The 17,669-nt window shown below is 36.6% G+C and overlaps 2 protein-coding genes across 2 annotated transcripts; both read right to left on the bottom strand.

Annotated features, from left to right (window-relative positions):
• Positions 1-508: 508 nt before the first annotated feature.
• Positions 509-3,956, bottom strand: LOC134854456 (cytoplasmic polyadenylation element-binding protein 1-like). The gene is made up of 6 exons (XM_063870710.1): positions 3,719-3,956; positions 3,327-3,530; positions 2,816-2,973; positions 1,984-2,185; positions 1,253-1,521; positions 509-1,004 (listed from the first exon to the last, which is right to left on the bottom strand). The coding sequence occupies exons 1-6, from the start codon at positions 3,954-3,956 to the stop codon at positions 645-647; spliced, it is 1,431 nt and encodes a 476-aa protein (XP_063726780.1). The 3' UTR covers positions 509-644.
• Positions 3,957-5,307: 1,351 nt separating this feature from the next.
• On the bottom strand, positions 5,308-6,642 carry LOC134854454 (uncharacterized). Its single transcript, XM_063870708.1, has 4 exons — positions 6,485-6,642; positions 6,073-6,421; positions 5,653-5,933; positions 5,308-5,334 (listed from the first exon to the last, which is right to left on the bottom strand). Exons 1-4 carry the CDS (start codon positions 6,497-6,499, stop codon positions 5,308-5,310), a joined length of 672 nt encoding a protein of 223 aa, XP_063726778.1. The 5' UTR covers positions 6,500-6,642.
• Between the last annotated feature and the right edge of the window lie 11,027 nt (positions 6,643-17,669).

The raw sequence follows: 17,669 nt of genomic DNA, 5'->3' as shown, positions 1-17,669 counted from the left end.
GAAAAATCGTTAAAATGAAACTTTTTCTATTTTTTTTATATATTGCACCATCGTATATATATTTGCAGTTTCTACCTTTCCAGGCATTCAATATTTGACGCACAGCGTCGTCGCTTAAGATGCTATTGGCTATCAACAGCCATGTAATAAGATTATCAATTCGGAGAAATTGATAGAGCTATCAGAAATTTCTGAAAGCCTCAAGAATTTTCTATATCGAAGCACCAATGATATATGAATCGAAGCAGCGATAATAACGTTTATAAAACATACTATAATCATATAAAATATATAATCAAAGCTTTCCTGAACTTTTTGAAATATACTAGAAGGCGAGAAGTTTTAAGACATCATTATTAATAAACACAAGTTACATAACAAGACATCACGAGACAATGTTGAATACGATTCTTTTCTAAAGACGACAAAAGTACATTAATATTGGTATAAGACAAGACAATAAATATTGGATTAATACAGGTTTAAGATATTGAATATAAATTGGGAACCCAGCCCACATTAATTTAAGACGAGTAGAATTCACTCAACGACTACTTTTCGGGTCAAAAGTTTCCACGTGAACCCACACATGAAAACATTGATCAAAAACTTCAGTTCTTCATTTTCTCATCAGCATTCCACATTTAGTTCATCGCTTCAATAGTAGATGCCAGATTATTTCCAGAGTTCTGGAACAGACCGGCTGTTCCTCCGCATGACATGTTTCCGCCAGATCCAAGTCCTCCTCCCGATGCCATGTTTGCTAGCATTGTCGTCAAGTTCACCCCCTCGCACCCTCCGAGTGAACCAAGACCTCCGGCGGCTCCTCCGACTCCGACACCTCCGGGGGCGGATTGGAAGGCGGCCGATGTCGATGCTGGAGTGATACCATTGATGCCGTTATCCCTTGAAGTGTCCCCGTGGTGTTCTCCTTGCATGATGCCGAAGTTGGTCGCAGGCATGTTGTTCACAGCAGTAACAGGGGGCACAATGTTGTTCTTCACCTATGAACAAATAATTCAACAACGAGTCATGTAACAGACATGGAAGGTGGGATTTCTCATTAATACAACTTAAATTTTATGATAGCCTTAAAATTGAGATCTCACTCGGATATCGTCAAAATTTTTATGATAGTCTTCCTTAAAATTGATGATTTCGTTCAGATATCCACTATAAACTTTTTTCTTAAATTTTCAGTCGATTGGTTATAGCGAAAGGGCGTTTGTTGAGTAATGGTTAGTATGAATACCTTGCTGTTGCGGGTGAGTGGCACATGTGGCTTGTATGCCTCGATTGAATGGTGCCAGTTCCAACAGGGCAGACAGTAATAAGTGAAGCACATGACCTCTCGGCAGAAGTATTGACCCTGGACCTGTTGGCACTGACTGCACAAATGGTCGTCCAGATAGGGGTCAACCTGGACCTTCTTGTTGAACTTGTTTGCCTTGATTTCGATAAAACCGGCTGAGACTGCCTTCATGTAGGACCGGTCGTTGTTAAATGCCACTCGACCAGATCCTGAAACATCCGTTTTTCACATATCCTCAAAAAATTATTGAAAATAGCTGAGATTGCTCAATTGAAAACTATAAATTGAATGGTGCCAATCATCAGTTTCAAATTTAGCATATTGGAGCCACAGGGTTGGTTTTCATGTACACTAGGTGTACACTTTCATGTTCTCATGAACTATAGGGCTTTTTCGTTGGTCATACAGGGGTCAAACTCCTGAGGTATCAATGGTATCAATAGTTCGCTACAAATGTAGTTAACTTTCGCTTTTCAACTTCCGACAAACGCATAACCTTCTAACGGACATTTTGAAGACCACCATCTCTAAGCAGGTTTGCTAATTGAATTCCAATGGAGATTCACCAATTGTTTTTTTGTTAAATAGGCAAGAACCTTTTTTTTCAAAACCACCTTGTAGAACTAGCACAACTGCCTACAGATTCCCAGATGTTCCTAGTGTTCACTGACCTATAGGGTACTTGTACTTGTCAGTGTCTATGCCTGCAAAAGTGACTCCTCCGAACAGATCATTCATGATGCTGGCCAGTGCCTCTGCATTCAGCATCCCGTGCAGTGCCCCCACGAACACTGTTCTTGTAGTCTCACATCTTGCACCCTGGGGAACCCGAGAGTAGTTGCTGTCTCCCACCGCCCACGGGATCACTTGCACCTGCCACCAGCATTAATATTAATCAACCCTCCATTGAACTGCATTTTTAAGTGCATACAGGTTCTTCTGGATTGACCTTGAAGTTCAAGCTAACAAATGTTATAACAGCCAAAATTTTTCGGTCAAATATTAAGTACGGAACAACTATAAGATTTGCAAAATCAAAAAATCATTGCTTCGAAAACAGTTTTTTGTACATATGCAACTGAACGGGAAAGTTTTGATTGCCCGTTATAATTTTCGGACTACTTGACAAGCCAAGAGTGTCGATATTTCCAACAATTTGGCATCACCTGTAGCAGGGGAGGATTTAGGTGGGGTGGGGGGGGGGGGGGAGCTTTCTTTTCACAGGGATTCGACCCCCTGACTGCCCAACGAGTCCCATTAGCCAGTATCTATTTTAGGACCTTCATTTGTCTATCTGGCTGACTTAAAATTTCTATATGCTAATTTTGAAGGGGGAGGCAAATTTTTTCATACAGTGCTTTAAAACGCGTTATTTGGCCCGTTTTAAGCGCTAAAAAGAACAAATTTTTTTGAAAATTCCCGAGAAAATTCAATATCCGCCAGGCGCTAGTATCTGAAAACGCTAGAGTATTGAAGTAGTGGTTGATGATGGTAGATAGATACCTCCTTGGAGCGGGTGCGTTTGGAGGACAATTTGTAGTAGTACTCCCCACTCGCATTCTGGCCCAAACCAGTGCCATTGCTATTAGAGAAGTCATTGGTGCAGCTGTTCAACAGAGCCTTGATCGCCTTCTCATTCTCAAAGATCAAGTACACGTAGCCTGCAACAGAACAACGTACTCAAATGAATTTCAGAACCAGTAAAAAATCGAAAAATCCACTTCTTTTGAAATCCATTTTGAATACATGATCGATCGCATGATTAAAAGCTTCATCGAGAGGCCAGCAATAAGACAAATAACCTCTCAATAGCGTTTTCAATAGCAGCTACGTCACCTTAAATTGGCAGACATCGCTCTAGGTCCAAAATTTTTTTTTAAATATCATCTCCAAAAACTGAACTAGCTCAGGAAACTTTTGCATTTTCTATAAGTCAGAAGTGGCCATAGCCATATACTACTTCTACTAGTACTGAAGATTGTTTGAATTGTGGTCTCTCATGTTCGACCTTTACCACTTGGTGGATTCTTAGAGTGGTTCTTGTCTTTCCCCGGCCAGTCGACTGTCACGGGGCCGAACTGCTTGAACTGCTGCTGGAGCTGTAGCTCAGTGATGTCCCATGGTACTCCTCCCAAGAACACCTTGCAACTGTACAAAGGGTTCTTCGTGTTCTTAGGGGGGAGTTGCCCAACCCAAGTGCACGTGGCCTCACTGCTCGCTGAAATAATTTCCAGTCTGATCTCAAAGCGCATCAGAAGTTCGAACGTTCCGAAAAATGATTTTCGTTTTAATTTTAAAACTGGAATTCCTTGGAACTCCTTGAAATTCTTAGAAGTTTCAGATCCCACATTAACCCAAATCTAAGTGGCTGCCGACTACTACATAAAAAGAATTAATGGCTTTTACCAGCGGACTTCCGATGGTTTTCGGCCAACTGGTCGACAGCAATCAAATTCCCACTGGATCCCCCGTACGACGAACTGGGCTCAATGTAGCTCTGGTTGGTCCAGCGGGAGTCCCGCAGCAGCTCCAGCGATCCCGAGTCAGTGAACACTCCGCTTGTGCCTAGAGTGTCGTTAAGGCTCTGGCCCTGGTTCGGACCCTGCAGGGCTATCTTCGACTGAAGCAATAAAGCCAAATTCATCGATAATTACTGAAAATTGATGTCTTGTTAATCAAATCAGGCAAATCGAATAACTGAAGCATTTTGAGTTAATTATAAATGCTCTTTTTCGAATTTGTGTTGATTTTTTGCCCCGGTTGAAATAATTGTAGTCTGTTTCTGCTCGTTTTAACTCGTGCTTACCACCAGTTCGTGAAGTGAGTTCTCGGCAGACGTGTTGAAACTACTGTCAGTCTGGTAGCCAGAACTGCTGCTCAGACGAGAGGAGTTCAAGCCAGACACACTGCCTGCCACATGCATCTTGCCCACTGAAACGATCATGTTAACATCGAATTTCATTAGAATATTTTATGGAGTATCGATGTTTCAAAGATAATTGGTGTTGTCGCGAATTCTTCCCGAAAATCGAAAACGTAGCATTTTCAATTGCTCTTTTGAATTGAAATTGTCTGTCCGAATTTTTTTTGCTAGTTGTATTTTTTAAGACAACCTTCATCGATGAGGCAGCAGAACTTTCGCCCAACTGGAAACTTAATTAAAAAAGAAATTCTTTTTAGCAAACTAGATTTGTTTCTAAATCGCTCTCAATCGCAATGTATGATGACTCGCAATTTATGATGCAGTTTTCTGCTCACACTTGGCAATTCAACTTCCCCCCATCACTCTGCGAATTTTTACAACTTTTGTTCATGATGTCTGCGTGCTCTAAAAAATTAGCATGCTCGCCAAGAAGGCCATTCCTAAGGTATTCGGTTTAAATACTCAACCCTGCAAAGCCCTTCGGTAGAGCATAATAAAATTAAGCTTAATTTAGTCGGGGAATAAAAACCGCGCGCCCAGAGGGGGCATTTGGTATAAGTTACGGTTATCCATTTTCAGCAGACCAATTAAAACTTCGTAAAGCCAGTTACAAACTAATCTAAATTGTCTACAAAAATGACTGATGCCGCAGAACTTCAGTTATGGTCCCCCCATACATTTCGGCAGACCCAACCAAACGGTTGACAAAATTCTGCGCAAACCACTGCTCGGTTAATTGCAATACCGCCAACAGTTCTGAACAGAATAGGAAGCCCCGCCAATTCCAAAATTCAACCAAACTTACATTTACTCTGCGTTGGCAGGGGTTTATTGGGCGTCGATGTCATACCACCCCCAATTGCCATTCCTCCACCATTGTTCCTGTTGTGCTGCTGCTGCAACTGATCCGCCAACTGGTACAGACTAGATCCCCCTCCCAGAGCACCTAGCATACTCCCCCCAGCAGCCCCTGCGCCACCCCCCGCCGTTATCAGCTGCAGCCAATTCATTGCGCTCTGCTGCTCCAACAACTGAAATCGCTCCAACAACTGAAATGTCGAAAAAATAAATTTCATGTCCATAACTGGATGTCCAACAACTGAAATAGTATCCAAAACTAAGTTATACGTCCATAACTGGATATTTCCGGAAAAACTGCCTATAGTTGCTTTCATTTAATCATTGCGCGTTTTAAAGAGCTGGTTTGACAAAGTATCGAAGTTTGTTCCTTCAAGAATATTGACGAAAAACTTTTTTCTCAAAAATGTCCCTTTTGTCATATTTACAAAATAACGTCTTTTATTTACCGTCATTTTCAAAATTTAGGCTTCTATTTACCGTCTTTTTCAAAATTTAGGCTTCTATTTACCGTAATTTTTAAAATTAATAAATGAAACCACTCAAATCATTCATTTACCTGAAGAAACAACCGATTCTGTTGGATCAGCTGGGCGTTCTGGCTCATTCCTCCGGCACCTCCCAGTCCCCCCAATCCCCCCTGAATTCCTCCCGGGAGACCACCTTGAAGTCCGGCCGCATTAGCGAACAGACTCTCGGGGCTGATTGGGATCTGGCGCAGGGAGGAAGGGGTAGTCTGGTTTTGAGAACCCAGAGATGATCCCTGCAGACCAGTCAGAGAGGATTGTTGGATGTTGATGGGCCGACTGGGTCCAGGCTGATCCGCGTACGAAAGGCATTCTGAAAGTCACAAAACAACTTTTGGAATATAATCTGGGTTCTTTACTGTTGCATCAAAAGGTAATACCAATTACCTGGTAGAATAAAAATTTTATAGGCCAACGAAACTTATTTGGACAGAAATTTTAAAACCGTTCACCTTTTTTATTCGGAGGCTGAGTTCCTGACGAGTCACTTTGCCTTGTAGCCTTTCGCGGACTCTTCCCCGACGACAGAGTACTAGGTCTAACGACTTCGGTATGGGAATTCACATCCTTGACAGGGCCTCCTTCCAGTTTGCCAGCCTTCAGCTTATCCCATGCTTCCATGCCAGTGGGACTTGGTTCTTCGCTCACAAAACCCGAATCAATTGATGTTGCTGTGCTGTATTCCGATTTCGAAGATCCACCACCCACAGAGCTTCGCTTATCGAACGAATCGCTAACCCGCCTATCGGTCATTTCGGATCCCCGAACGGATATTATCGATGATTCACTAGCCGCGTTTTCCTATGAAAAAAAAATTATTAGGTCGTTATCACTTTTTACTTAATAAGCGAGAACTAAACTCACAAGAGTAGTAGACATTTCAATTGTTCTTCACAAGAAAAGATTACGTGGATAATAAATTTGACCTGATATAATGAATCAAAATTAGACTTAAATGAAGCTTTGAGAGTTTTAAGGATAAAAACTCGAAATTTGTCCGAAAAGAGTGAGTGAATTTTGACTCCGCTCTATTGTCGAGTGGAAGCTTACTTCAGCAAGTTCGAAAACTGACTGAAAATGGCCTTGAATGTCTGGTTGTTTGATTGCATTATTTCACATTAATGGAACTGGTTGTCATTTTTTCACACTGGTCGTTTCTAGAAGCTCAGTTTACGTCACTTAGAAACAATTATTGCTTAAAAGACTAATCTGTACATTCTAGATTCGAAACATGTGAAAACGTTAAAGGAATAAATCCCCGCTTTCTAAAAGAGAGATAAGGATTTTCTGGGTCATTTGGGGAGGTTCGTGTTTAATACAGAGATGCGCAGAATTAAGGTGGTAGCTTCACGACTGTATTTTCTAAAAGCTTGTTAAAACTTACAAGTTCAGTGTACTGTTCCTAATGGGTCTCATTGACTTCAGGGCGTATAAACTTCGGAGACTAAGTACGGTTTAAATTCGAATAAAGTTATTTTTTTGCAAAAATTTCGAGGCGATGCACATCCCTCGTGCTCGTAACGAAACAAATGATGGTTTTCAAGTTCAGGGGTGCAGCAAAGTAACCATTTTTCAGCAGCAACGAAAACTTCCAAAAAACAGGATGTCATTAACAGGCAACGACTACGAGATTATTCCCTATTAATTAAAAATTTTATTCCCGTTTTTGCTCAAAATGTGTTCACGATACAAGGCTTCCGTGTTACGCAATTTCGTGGAATATATTTTATGAACTGCTGCTTTTTCTATTCTAATTAGAATTTTTTGGAGACGAGTTTTGAATTAGGCATAAATAACTACTATTGAACCCAACCATATAATGAACATCACACACACTAAACTAGCAACGCAAATGAGCGCATTAATTATGTGAGCTATAGCAACTTTTAAACGAATTCCATGAAATGGCAAAACTTCTACATAAAAAAGGCAGTATATCCAGTTCCTATTTCTCGGATGCGATGTTATCCTTACTTGCACCACGATTTAACGTTGGTTTCCATAGTACTGCCCGATCATGTTCATTAAGAAAAATTTGGTGATCCGCCAAGCGTCACAAGTTTTTTCGTGACCAGGGTATCGTATCATGTGTTTTATTGTTCCGACCACCAAAAAGGGCGGAGCAACTTGACTCTCAGGTGTTTTTGTTCTTTTAAAGCTTAAGTTTTCATGCGAAAACAGGTGTCAGAATTGTCAGGGACGACACGTTCCTTGATGATAATCACTAAGAAGACAGAATTAACTTGTAATTATAACTCTCTTCGTATATATTTCTGACCGATTTAAAATACATCAACTTTCTATAATGTTAGCTGTAAGCACCAACTATATAAGAAGTCTTTCTTTGCAGCTTTAGAACACAATTGTCAATTCTCCCTTCAAAAACCACTTGGTTTTGAAAATAAGCAGAAAAAGATCGCTTGCACAAGAACAAACACGCGCCATATAGTGGAAACAACCCGCATTGGAATTCCATGCATAAAAATTGATTATAATTGAGTTTTCTTGTCAGTGTCCACAAAAGTGAAAACAATTCGATTATAATCAATTAAAAATGGATTATAAATATTACTATTTTTTGAGGCAACAAAATCCTTTTTTCATCCATTATAATCGATTTTTTTTTCACTTTTGTGGACACTGACAACGAAACTAAATTATAATTGATTTTCTTTCCACTTTATTGAGATGCGAATTTCAACGCACATAAAGTCTTTTCTACGTTTTAAACTAAAGTTGGTTACGTTGGTTACTTGTTGTTCAATTTAACTATTTTCTGTCTAACTTTGATATTTTTGTTACTTTTTACTTTCTTATGTTACTCAAAAACTGAATTTTGTTCCTTTCAACAATTTTGTTAGAAACTTTTTTATTATTAGAAACTTTGGGGGGGGGGTGTTCAGGGGTTCATAGAGGGTAGCAAAGGGGCAAACGTTCGGGGGAATGAAGGGCAGCAAACGGGCAAACGTTAGGGGGAGAGCTTAACGGAATCTTTTTGCAATTTGAGTTTAGGTTTAGAAATGGATTAGGCCGTACACTCGCTTTGCCAAGTTTCCGCATAACTCACTTGATAAATGCAGAATTTCTTGAAAAATGTTGCACTAAGCGCGAAACAAAAATAAAGTGGAAAAAATTCATTTTAATGTGATTTCCTACTTATTATAAAATCCATTATAATGGATTCCAAATGAATTATAATGCATTTTGTTTTAAAGAAAAAAAAAATGGATTGAAATCCATTTTTAGTCGAATTTTGTTGTCTGAACGTAACATGGGAATCGATTATATTTATAACATTATAGACCACGAAAATCCATTATATTCGATTTGTTTTCACTTTTCTTAAATGCGGGAAGACTGCTCCCTCGTGTATCAAGGCAAAGCCCTGAAGGTTCCGACTGTTCCTTAATTCAAATCGAATAGTTTTTGGAATCGTTTATTTGAATTCTTGTTTTAAACTTGTTGAAATACTAATTGTTTTCAGTTTTCGTTTTTTAAGTATAACTGTTAGGCTATAATTACTGATTCTTAAGTTTTAAAGCTTCTTAATTTTCCCTACACCGCGCAAAAAAACGCCGTAAATTTGAAAAACGGTGGTTGGAACACGCAAAGTGCTCCTCCTTTTTTCTTTTTTGCCACTTAAGATCAGACACCAAATAGTCAGCAATGATTCAAGTGGTAATTGTTCCGACTTTCATAACGAAAGTAACAGAATTTCTGAGCTCGGGGTGGGTTTCTTTTTCTTCAGACAAATTTCGACTTTTTAACTAGCCATTTTTGACGGAATTTTTTCTCATCAATCGAAAGCTTTTGTTGTCCTGAGATTAAATTTTGAAAATATATTTCACCTGTAATCGTTTTCCGTACTGTTATGGGGGTTTAAAGATTGCCACTTTGGCCAATTTAGGACAATTAACGCGCGATAGATTTCGCGCTATTAACGCGTAAGCGAGATTTAATCTGTATTAGAAATCCTTCCAAATTGATTCAAGGAAGCTTATATGTCATAATTGATTTGTTAATAGGAGCAAAAGTTATCATTTGTTTTTAATATGGCGTGTGGTGGATGTTTTCACAAAAAATATCAAATTTTTTTTTTAATTTTAATTTTTTTTACATTTAATTTTTCATGTTCTTGCTGCTTCATAGACCTTAAAAGTCAGTCGGAACATTTGGGGCTTCGCCCTGATACGAGCAGTCTTGTTCATATTTATTGTGTTTTAATTGTAAATTTATCGACTTTATTTCGTTAAGTTTTACTTCGATATAAGGAGCGAAATCATTAGTTTACTGCAAAAAAAATTAGTTTTAAAAGCTTCATTTAGTTATTCCTTGTTAATGAGTATTTCCAACTTACTAACATTCTAGTTTTTCCTTTGTTTCCGCTAATCACAGCAGGAACGACAAAAAATTGAAAGCGTTTACTTTTTCAGTTACAAAATTGCCATTAAGTTTCAGATGTGTGCCTGAAGCATCAAAGAAAAATTTTAGCCATTAAACTTCAGACGATGAGTGCCTGAGACATCAAGTGATTTTAACCGTGCTTCCGTTCCAGCCGTAAAAAAAACAGCTCATAAGATTTCGCAGAATCTACAAACATTTATTATCAGTTGTTTGATTTTGATTATCATGTTAATCACTCATGGCGAGTACGGCAAAAAACGAAAAAACCTGTTTATTAAAGAGACTATTTTTTTCGCTTTTGAGAGAATCAGTTTTGGTCAAAATTTTAGCGCTTGTTAAAAAAAATTATCTTTCAAAAATTATGGCGAAAAAATCGAAGATTTGTTCAAGGGCGGTGTTTCGAAAAAGCTCAAATTTTCAGACGTCGGAGGAATTGTTTCCAAAATCAATTTTTGATTATTTTTTGTTATTTCTTTTTACAAATGAAGAAATTCTTAAATTCATTCTCCACAAAACAAATTATTAACGAAATTTTGATGTAAGTACTCATTACGGATGGGAAGCGGAGCTTCGCAATTTTTGCGATGCAAAAAACATATTTCGCTACACGAAAGTGATTGAAAAAAAAGCCAACCAAAAATTTTCAGGAAACTTGGAAAAATTATTTGATAAAAAAACTTGAAAAAAAGACAAAAACGCAGCTACGAAAAAATCGCGACTGTATATGATGAAGTTAATAAACGCCCTTAAGAAGAAGTAGAAACCTATTACCGGGCGACAAAAAATTTTGGGTCGAAATCTGGTGTCATAAAAAACTTCACAAAATTTTGAAAGCTGATTGATCTTCCATCAAAAATATCAAGACTGAATTTGGGAGCAGATTGATCAACTTTTCATGCTAGTTTTTTAAGATTATAAGGCAGTTTTGAAAGCAGCGAGTGAATTAGTGACAATAGTTCTAAATTTTGAAGCCTAGAATTAACTTTGATTTGAAAAGCAACGGCCAAAACATGTTTTGGAACAAAAATGGACAAGAAGAAAAAAAAATTAAAATCATTTTAGATGGGAGAATGTTTACGTGGTAATGCATCTTTTCTAGAGAAAATTATCAGATTGACTCATTGAAGTCTCAATTTGTTGCCAATTTGATCATGATCGCTTCTCGGAAAGGTTCCCAAAAACGTTCATATAATGTTTCTTTTTGTAATTCCTCTTTAAAGACTTTTTAATGGAGAGAAAACTGAAAATACGAGATCTTTGTTTGACTTGAATGCGTACTAATTTAATCAGTCTTTGCGCTAGCATATGATTTTGAAACTCGAATGATTTTTTTACATACAAGAGAGAGGTTTCGTAAATTTCGAAATAGTAAATTATTCGAAGATCTCACATATTCAGTATTCCATCCGAAAAAGTGACAGGAACGATATCGATCAAATTTTGGTTAAAAAAACAGCGAGAAAAATCAACTGCAAAAATCCTAGACAAACAGTTTTATATTTGCGTAAAATGCTTCTGCTCACAACCAATCAATCAGCTTACAAAGTAATCTTTCCACTAGTTGACATTCGGTTTTTGAGCAAAAAACGAGGCTTTAAAACCTATGAGTTACACAAATTTCGATTATTTTCTTGTTTTTAAAATAGAACCAAATTTTAACAGAGCCCATTCAATCCCAAAATTTGGAAACTTTACGTAAATTTCCTAAAATATGATTACTAGGTAAATTATTTGATAATATAACCTACTTTCCAGCTAAGTTAGAAAAAACATACAGTCAAAGACGATAATGGTAAGTTCAGTTGAGAGTTCATATTTAGACAAATCTGCTCAGAAGAAAAAGCATAATTGCCGATAATTAAACACTTGCTATCGCAACTTGATCACAGAGGCGAAGCAGAGCTTCGCATCACATAAGATACAACACAGACATAAAAAACAACGTCGAAAAAATTTTTAAAAAACTAGGTTTTCCAAAATTTGAATACTCGTAAGTCTCAGAAGAGTGTTCATTTTAGGCAAAACTGACAGACATCTGAATACTAATTTTGCAGCAGATTTAGCAGGCAATCTTTAAGCAGACACAAGTTTAGCCAAAAAATGAAATAACTTTATAAGAAAAACTTCCATATTTTCAAGTCCCCTCAAACAACAGCACAAGCAAATTCGCGATGAGGCAACTAAGCCAAAAAACCTGAGCAGAAAAACGAAAGTCTGAAAATTCGAATTTAACTGGAAAAAACTAAGAAAAAAAGAATTTGTCATAATATAATTGTTCAATTCATTTATTCAAATTAAAACTTATCTTTTCTACCGGAAAAAAATTGTCATCGGAAAAAATGGAAAAAAAGTTGTCACAGAGGCAAAGCGGAGCTTCGCACCACTTGCGATACAACACAAACAAAGAAAAACATAAAAAGTCGAAGACAAAAACGTTTGAAAAAAACTAGTTCATATAAACTTTTGTCTAGATAGAAGTTCATTCCAGGCAAACATGCCAGAGACACTTGAACTTTAAGTCAGCAACAACGGAACAAATTTTACGAAAAGAAACAAAGCCGACAATCTTTGAGCAGAGCCGAAAATTTTTTAAGACCTTTAACTTTAAAATACAAAAATCAACGCTTGCAGCTACATTGACAGTTGCTTACAGCACAAGCAAAATCAGTGATATGGCACCTAAGCCGATAATTTTTCAGCAGACACCAACTGAACCGAAAAAAAAGCTTAATAATTCAAAAAAAATTTTTTAAAATCCCCCTTGAAATTAGAATGAACAACACTTGCACTTGAAACTACAAGGAAAATTGTTTACACCACAAGCAAAATACGTTGTGGCATTTTGTCCGACAAAACTTGAGCGAACCAACGAAAAACCAACAATTCATTTTTCTCGGAATCTTTTTTTTGTTTCAATTTTCTTGATACTGAAAAAATAAGGTCCGACCACTACTCGAACCCCAGACCTTAGGGTAGACACGCAATTGTTTTACCTCCAGGCCAAGGGACAGCAAACTGGAAGATGTTCAAAGAAGAGAAAAGGAAAGTCAACAAGTGATTCAACTGATTTTTTAAAACTAGTTATTGACTAGAAAAATTCTAAGTTATTAACTAGAAAAAAGTCTTATCGCAAGCGTAATAATAATCATGACTTAGAGACGAAGCTTTATTTTGCAGACTTTTGCGTCAACACGACAAAAAGCAGCCTTATAAAGTGCATTAATTTAAGTTAGAAATAAGACTCGAATTAGAAAAAAATCGGCAACTTGTAAGGTTCAAACCTAAGACCTAGACATTGAGAGACTCGCACACTAACCACTCAGCCAGGGAAGCGGAAATGTATTGGGTGCCAAACACTCGCCACAACTTAAACAGAGAACAGATGCTATGCAAATTCCAATGCTACATAGAAACTTCCAAACAAAAGAACACTATTAATGAACACTTCTTGCGAGCTAGCTTAGAAAAAAGAAGGTTCGTGATAACACACTAAGCTGATCACAAGTGTAATAATAATTAAAAAAACAGAGGTGAAGCTGAGCTTCGCATCACTTGCGATACTAAAAAAAAAGAAAAACGCAGGCGAAAAAAATCGGAAATGACCAAAAAACTAGATCTATCAGAATGATTAAGGCATGTTTTGGAATTCAAAATCATCATCAAAAGAAAACGTACAAGCTGCAATAAAGCCGAAAGTGCATTAGCAGAAACCCATTAAGCTGGAAAAAAAGCAAAAATTATAAAAAATTATTAAATCCCCCTCAACTCAGCACACAAAAAACAAAAAATTATTTGTTGGTCACATAAAACAATGTGAGGCTACTGAGCCGCCGATATAATAGACCGAAACAAAGTAACCGAAAAAAAAGGAAAGAAACAAGCGAAAAAAAATCAAAAAATTTGAGGCAAAAAAAAGTTAGTAAGCCCTCCTCACGCACCCTTCAAACACACTCGAACAAAAAAAAGCTAAAAATTTTCTCTTATCGAACGACGCAATTTGAGGCCACTAAGCCTACGTTTTACAGGCCGAAACCTATATATTTGAAAAAAAAGAAAATGAAAAAAAGCCGCAGAACAGCTCAAAAAAACTTAGACTAATAAAATGTTATTAAGTCCCCCCACCTTCAAAACACATACACGCAAAAAAAAAAACATTTTCGCTTCTTGAACGACGTAGCACAATATGAGGCCACTACGCCGATAAAAAAATCGAAATCTATGAAGTCGAAAAGTTCGAAATCTATGAAGACGAAAAACAAAAGAGGAAATTTTAACAAATCGAGTTATTTTTGTTACTTTTTACTTTCTTATGTTAATCAAAAACTGAATTTTGTTCCTTTCAACAATTTGGTTAGAAACTTTTTTATTATTGGAAACTTTTTTTTTGGGGGGGGGGGCTCATTTACAACCCTAGCGTTTGCCCATTTACAACAACCCCCTTTCCCGGGGGTTCAGTGGGGGGATTCAGGTGGGGGGGGGGGGTCTTCAGGGGAGGGTAGCAAAGGGGCAAACGTTCGGGAGAATGAAGGGCAGCAAACGGGCAAACGTTAGGGGGGAGAGCTTAACGGAATCTTTTTGCGATTTGAGTTTAGGTTTAGAAATGGATTAGGCCGTACACTCGCTTTGCAAAGTTTCCGCATAACTCACTTGATAAATGCAGAATTTCTTGCAAAATTTTGCACTAATCGCGAAACGAAAATACAGTGGAAAAAAATTCATTTTAATGTGATTTCCTACTTATTATAAAATCCATTATAATGGATTCCAAATGAATTATAATGCATTTTGTTTTAGTGAAAAAAATGGATTGAAATCCATTTTTAGTCCAATTTTGTTGTCTGAACGTAACATGGGAATCGATTATATTTATAACATTATAGACCACGAAAATCCATTATAATCGATTTGTTTTCACTTTTCTGAAATGCGGGAAGACTGCTCCCTCGTATATCAAGGCGAAGCCCTGAAAGTTCCGACTGTCCCTTAATTCAAATCGAATAGTTTTTGGAATTGTTTATTTGAATTCTTGTTTTAAACTTGTTGAAATATTAATTGTTTTCAATTTTCGTTTTTTAAGTATAACTGTTAGGCTATAATTACTGATTCTTAAGTTTTAAAGCTTCCTTATTTTCCCTACACCTACGCCGTAAATTTGAAAAACGGTGGTCGGAACACGCAAAGTGCTCCTCCTTTTTTCTTTTTTGCCACTTAAGATCAGACACCAAATAGTCAGCAACGATTCAAGTGGTAATTGTTCCGACTTTCGTCACGAAAGTAACAGAATTTCTGTGCTCGGGTTGGGTTTTTTTCTTCAGACAAATTTCGAATTTTTAACTAGCCATTTTTGACGGAACGTTTTCTCATCAATCGAAAGCTTTTGTTGTCCTGAGATTAATTTTTGAAAATATTTTTCACCTGTAATCGTTTTCCGTACAGCTATGGGGGTTTAAAGATTGCCACTTTGGCCGATTTAAGACAATTAACGCGCGATATATTTCGCGCTATTAACGCGTAAGCGAGATTTATTCTGTATTAGAAATCCTTCCAACTTGATTCAAGGAAGCTTATATGTCATAATTGATTTGTTAATAGGAGCAAAATTTACCACTTTGTTTTTAATATGGCGTGTGGGGGATGTTTTCACAAAAAATATCAAATTTTTTTTTAGTTTTTATTTTTTTTTCATTTAATTTTTCATGCTCTTGCTGCTCCATAGACCTTAAAAGGCAGCCGGAACACTTAGGGCTTTGCTCTGATACGAGCAGTCTTGTTCATATTTAATCTGTTTTAATTGTAAATTTGTCGACAACAAAAAGTTGTCAAACGCTTTTGAAATTTTTGTTTGCTGTTTTACTTCGATATAAAGAGCAAAATCATTAGTTTACTGCAAAAAAACTAGTTTTAAAAGCTTCCTTTAGTTATTCATTGTTAATGAGTATTTCCAACTTACTAACATTCTAGTTTTTCCTTTGTTTCCGCTAATCACAGCAAGAACGACAAAAATTTGAACGAGTTCATTTTTTCAGTTACAAAATTGCCATTAACTTTCAGATGTGTGCCTGAAACATCAAAGAAAAATTTCAGCCATTAAACTTCAGACGATGAGTGCCTGAGACATCAAGTGATTTTAACCGTGCTTCTGTTCCAGCCGTAAAAAAAAACAGCTCATAAGATTTCGCAGAATCAACAATCATTTATTATCAGTTGTTTGATTTTGATTATTATGTTAATCACTCATGGCGAGTACGGCAAAAAACGAATAACCTGTTTATTAAAGAGACTATTTTGTTTTTGTTTTTGAGAGAATCAGTTTTGGTCGAAATTTTAGCGCTTATTAAAAAAAAGTTACCTTTCAGAATTTATGGCGGAAAAAATCGAAGGTTTGTTCAAGGGCGGTGTTTCGAAAAAGCTCAAACTTTCAGACGTCGGAGGAATTGTTTCCAAAATCAATTTTGATGATCTTTCGTTATTTTTTTACAAATTCAATCTCCACAAAACAAATTATTAACGAAATATGTTTTATGAGCTTTCAATATGAAAACATTTCTATCAATAAAAATTTTGATGAGAGTACTCAACACGGATGGGAAGCGGAGCTTTGCAACTTTTGCGATGCAAAATACACATTTCACTACACGAAAGTGATTGGAAAAAAGACAACCAGGAAGAAATTGAAAAAATTATTTGATAAAAAAACTTGAAAAAAAGACAAAAACACAGCTACGAAAAAATCGCGATTGTATAGGATGAAGTTGATAAACACCCTTAAGAAGAAGTAGAAACCTATTACCGGGCGACAAAAAATTTTGGGTCGAAATCTGGTGTCATAAAAAACTTCATAAAATTTTGAAAGCTGATTGATCTTCCATCAAAAATATCAAGACTGAATTTGGGAGCAGATTGATCAACTTTTCATGCTAGTTTTTTAAGATTATAAGGCAGTTTTGAAAGCAGCCAGTGAATTAGTGACAACAGTTCTAAATATTGAAGCCTAGAATTAACTTTGATTTGAAAAGCAACGACCAAAACATGTTTTGGATCAAAAATGAACAAAAAGAAAAAATTTTTCAAAATCATTTTAGATGGGAGAATGTTTACGTGGTAATGCATCTTCTTTAGAAAAATATCAGATTGACTCATTGAAGTCTCAATTTGTTGCCAATTTGATCATGACCGCTTCTCGGAAAAGCTTCCCAAAAACGTTCATATAATGTTTCTTTTTGTAATTCCTCTTTAAAGACTTTTTAATGGAGAGAAAACTGAAAATACGAGATCTTTGATTGACTTGAATGCGTACTAATTTAACCAGTCTTTGCGCTAGCATATGATTTGAAACTCGAATGATTTTTTTACATACAAGAGAGATGTTTCGTAAATTTCGAAATTGTAAATTATTCGAAGATCTCACATATTCAGTATCCCATCCGAAAAAGTGACAGGAACGATATCGATCAATTTTTTGGTTAAAAAAAGCGAGAAAAATCAACTGCAAAAATCCTAGACAAACAAATTTATATTTGCGTAAAATGCTTCTGCTCACAACCAATCAATCAGCTTACAAAATAATCTTTTCACTAGTTGACATTCCATTTTTGAGCAAAAAACGAGGCTTTAAAACCGTTTAGTTACACAAATTTCGATTATT

This window comes from Symsagittifera roscoffensis, chromosome 9 (assembly GCF_963678635.1).
Source record: "Symsagittifera roscoffensis chromosome 9, txSymRosc1.1, whole genome shotgun sequence".
Taxonomy (NCBI): domain Eukaryota; kingdom Metazoa; phylum Xenacoelomorpha; order Acoela; family Convolutidae; genus Symsagittifera; species Symsagittifera roscoffensis.
This window is presented reverse-complemented; position numbering and strand designations above follow the sequence as displayed.

Excerpts from the sequence above, each read along its gene's own strand:
- LOC134854454 (XM_063870708.1), bottom strand. Across the intron at positions 5,934-6,072 it reads TCAGCCTCCGAATAAAAAAG|AATGCCTTTCGTACGCGGAT; the intron begins GTGAACGGTTTT and ends TGTGACTTTCAG. Across the intron at positions 5,335-5,652 it reads AGAATCGGTTGTTTCTTCAG|TTGTTGGACATCCAGTTATG; the intron begins GTAAATGAATGA and ends ATACTATTTCAG.
- LOC134854456 (XM_063870710.1), bottom strand. The coding sequence starts at position 3,956 with ATGAATTTGGCTTTATTGCTTCAGTCGAAGATAGCCCTGCAGGGTCCG. Across the intron at positions 1,522-1,983 it reads CAAGTACAAGTACCCTATAG|GATCTGGTCGAGTGGCATTT; the intron begins GTCAGTGAACAC and ends CGGATGTTTCAG. Across the intron at positions 1,005-1,252 it reads CACTCACCCGCAACAGCAAG|GTGAAGAACAACATTGTGCC; the intron begins GTATTCATACTA and ends ATTTGTTCATAG.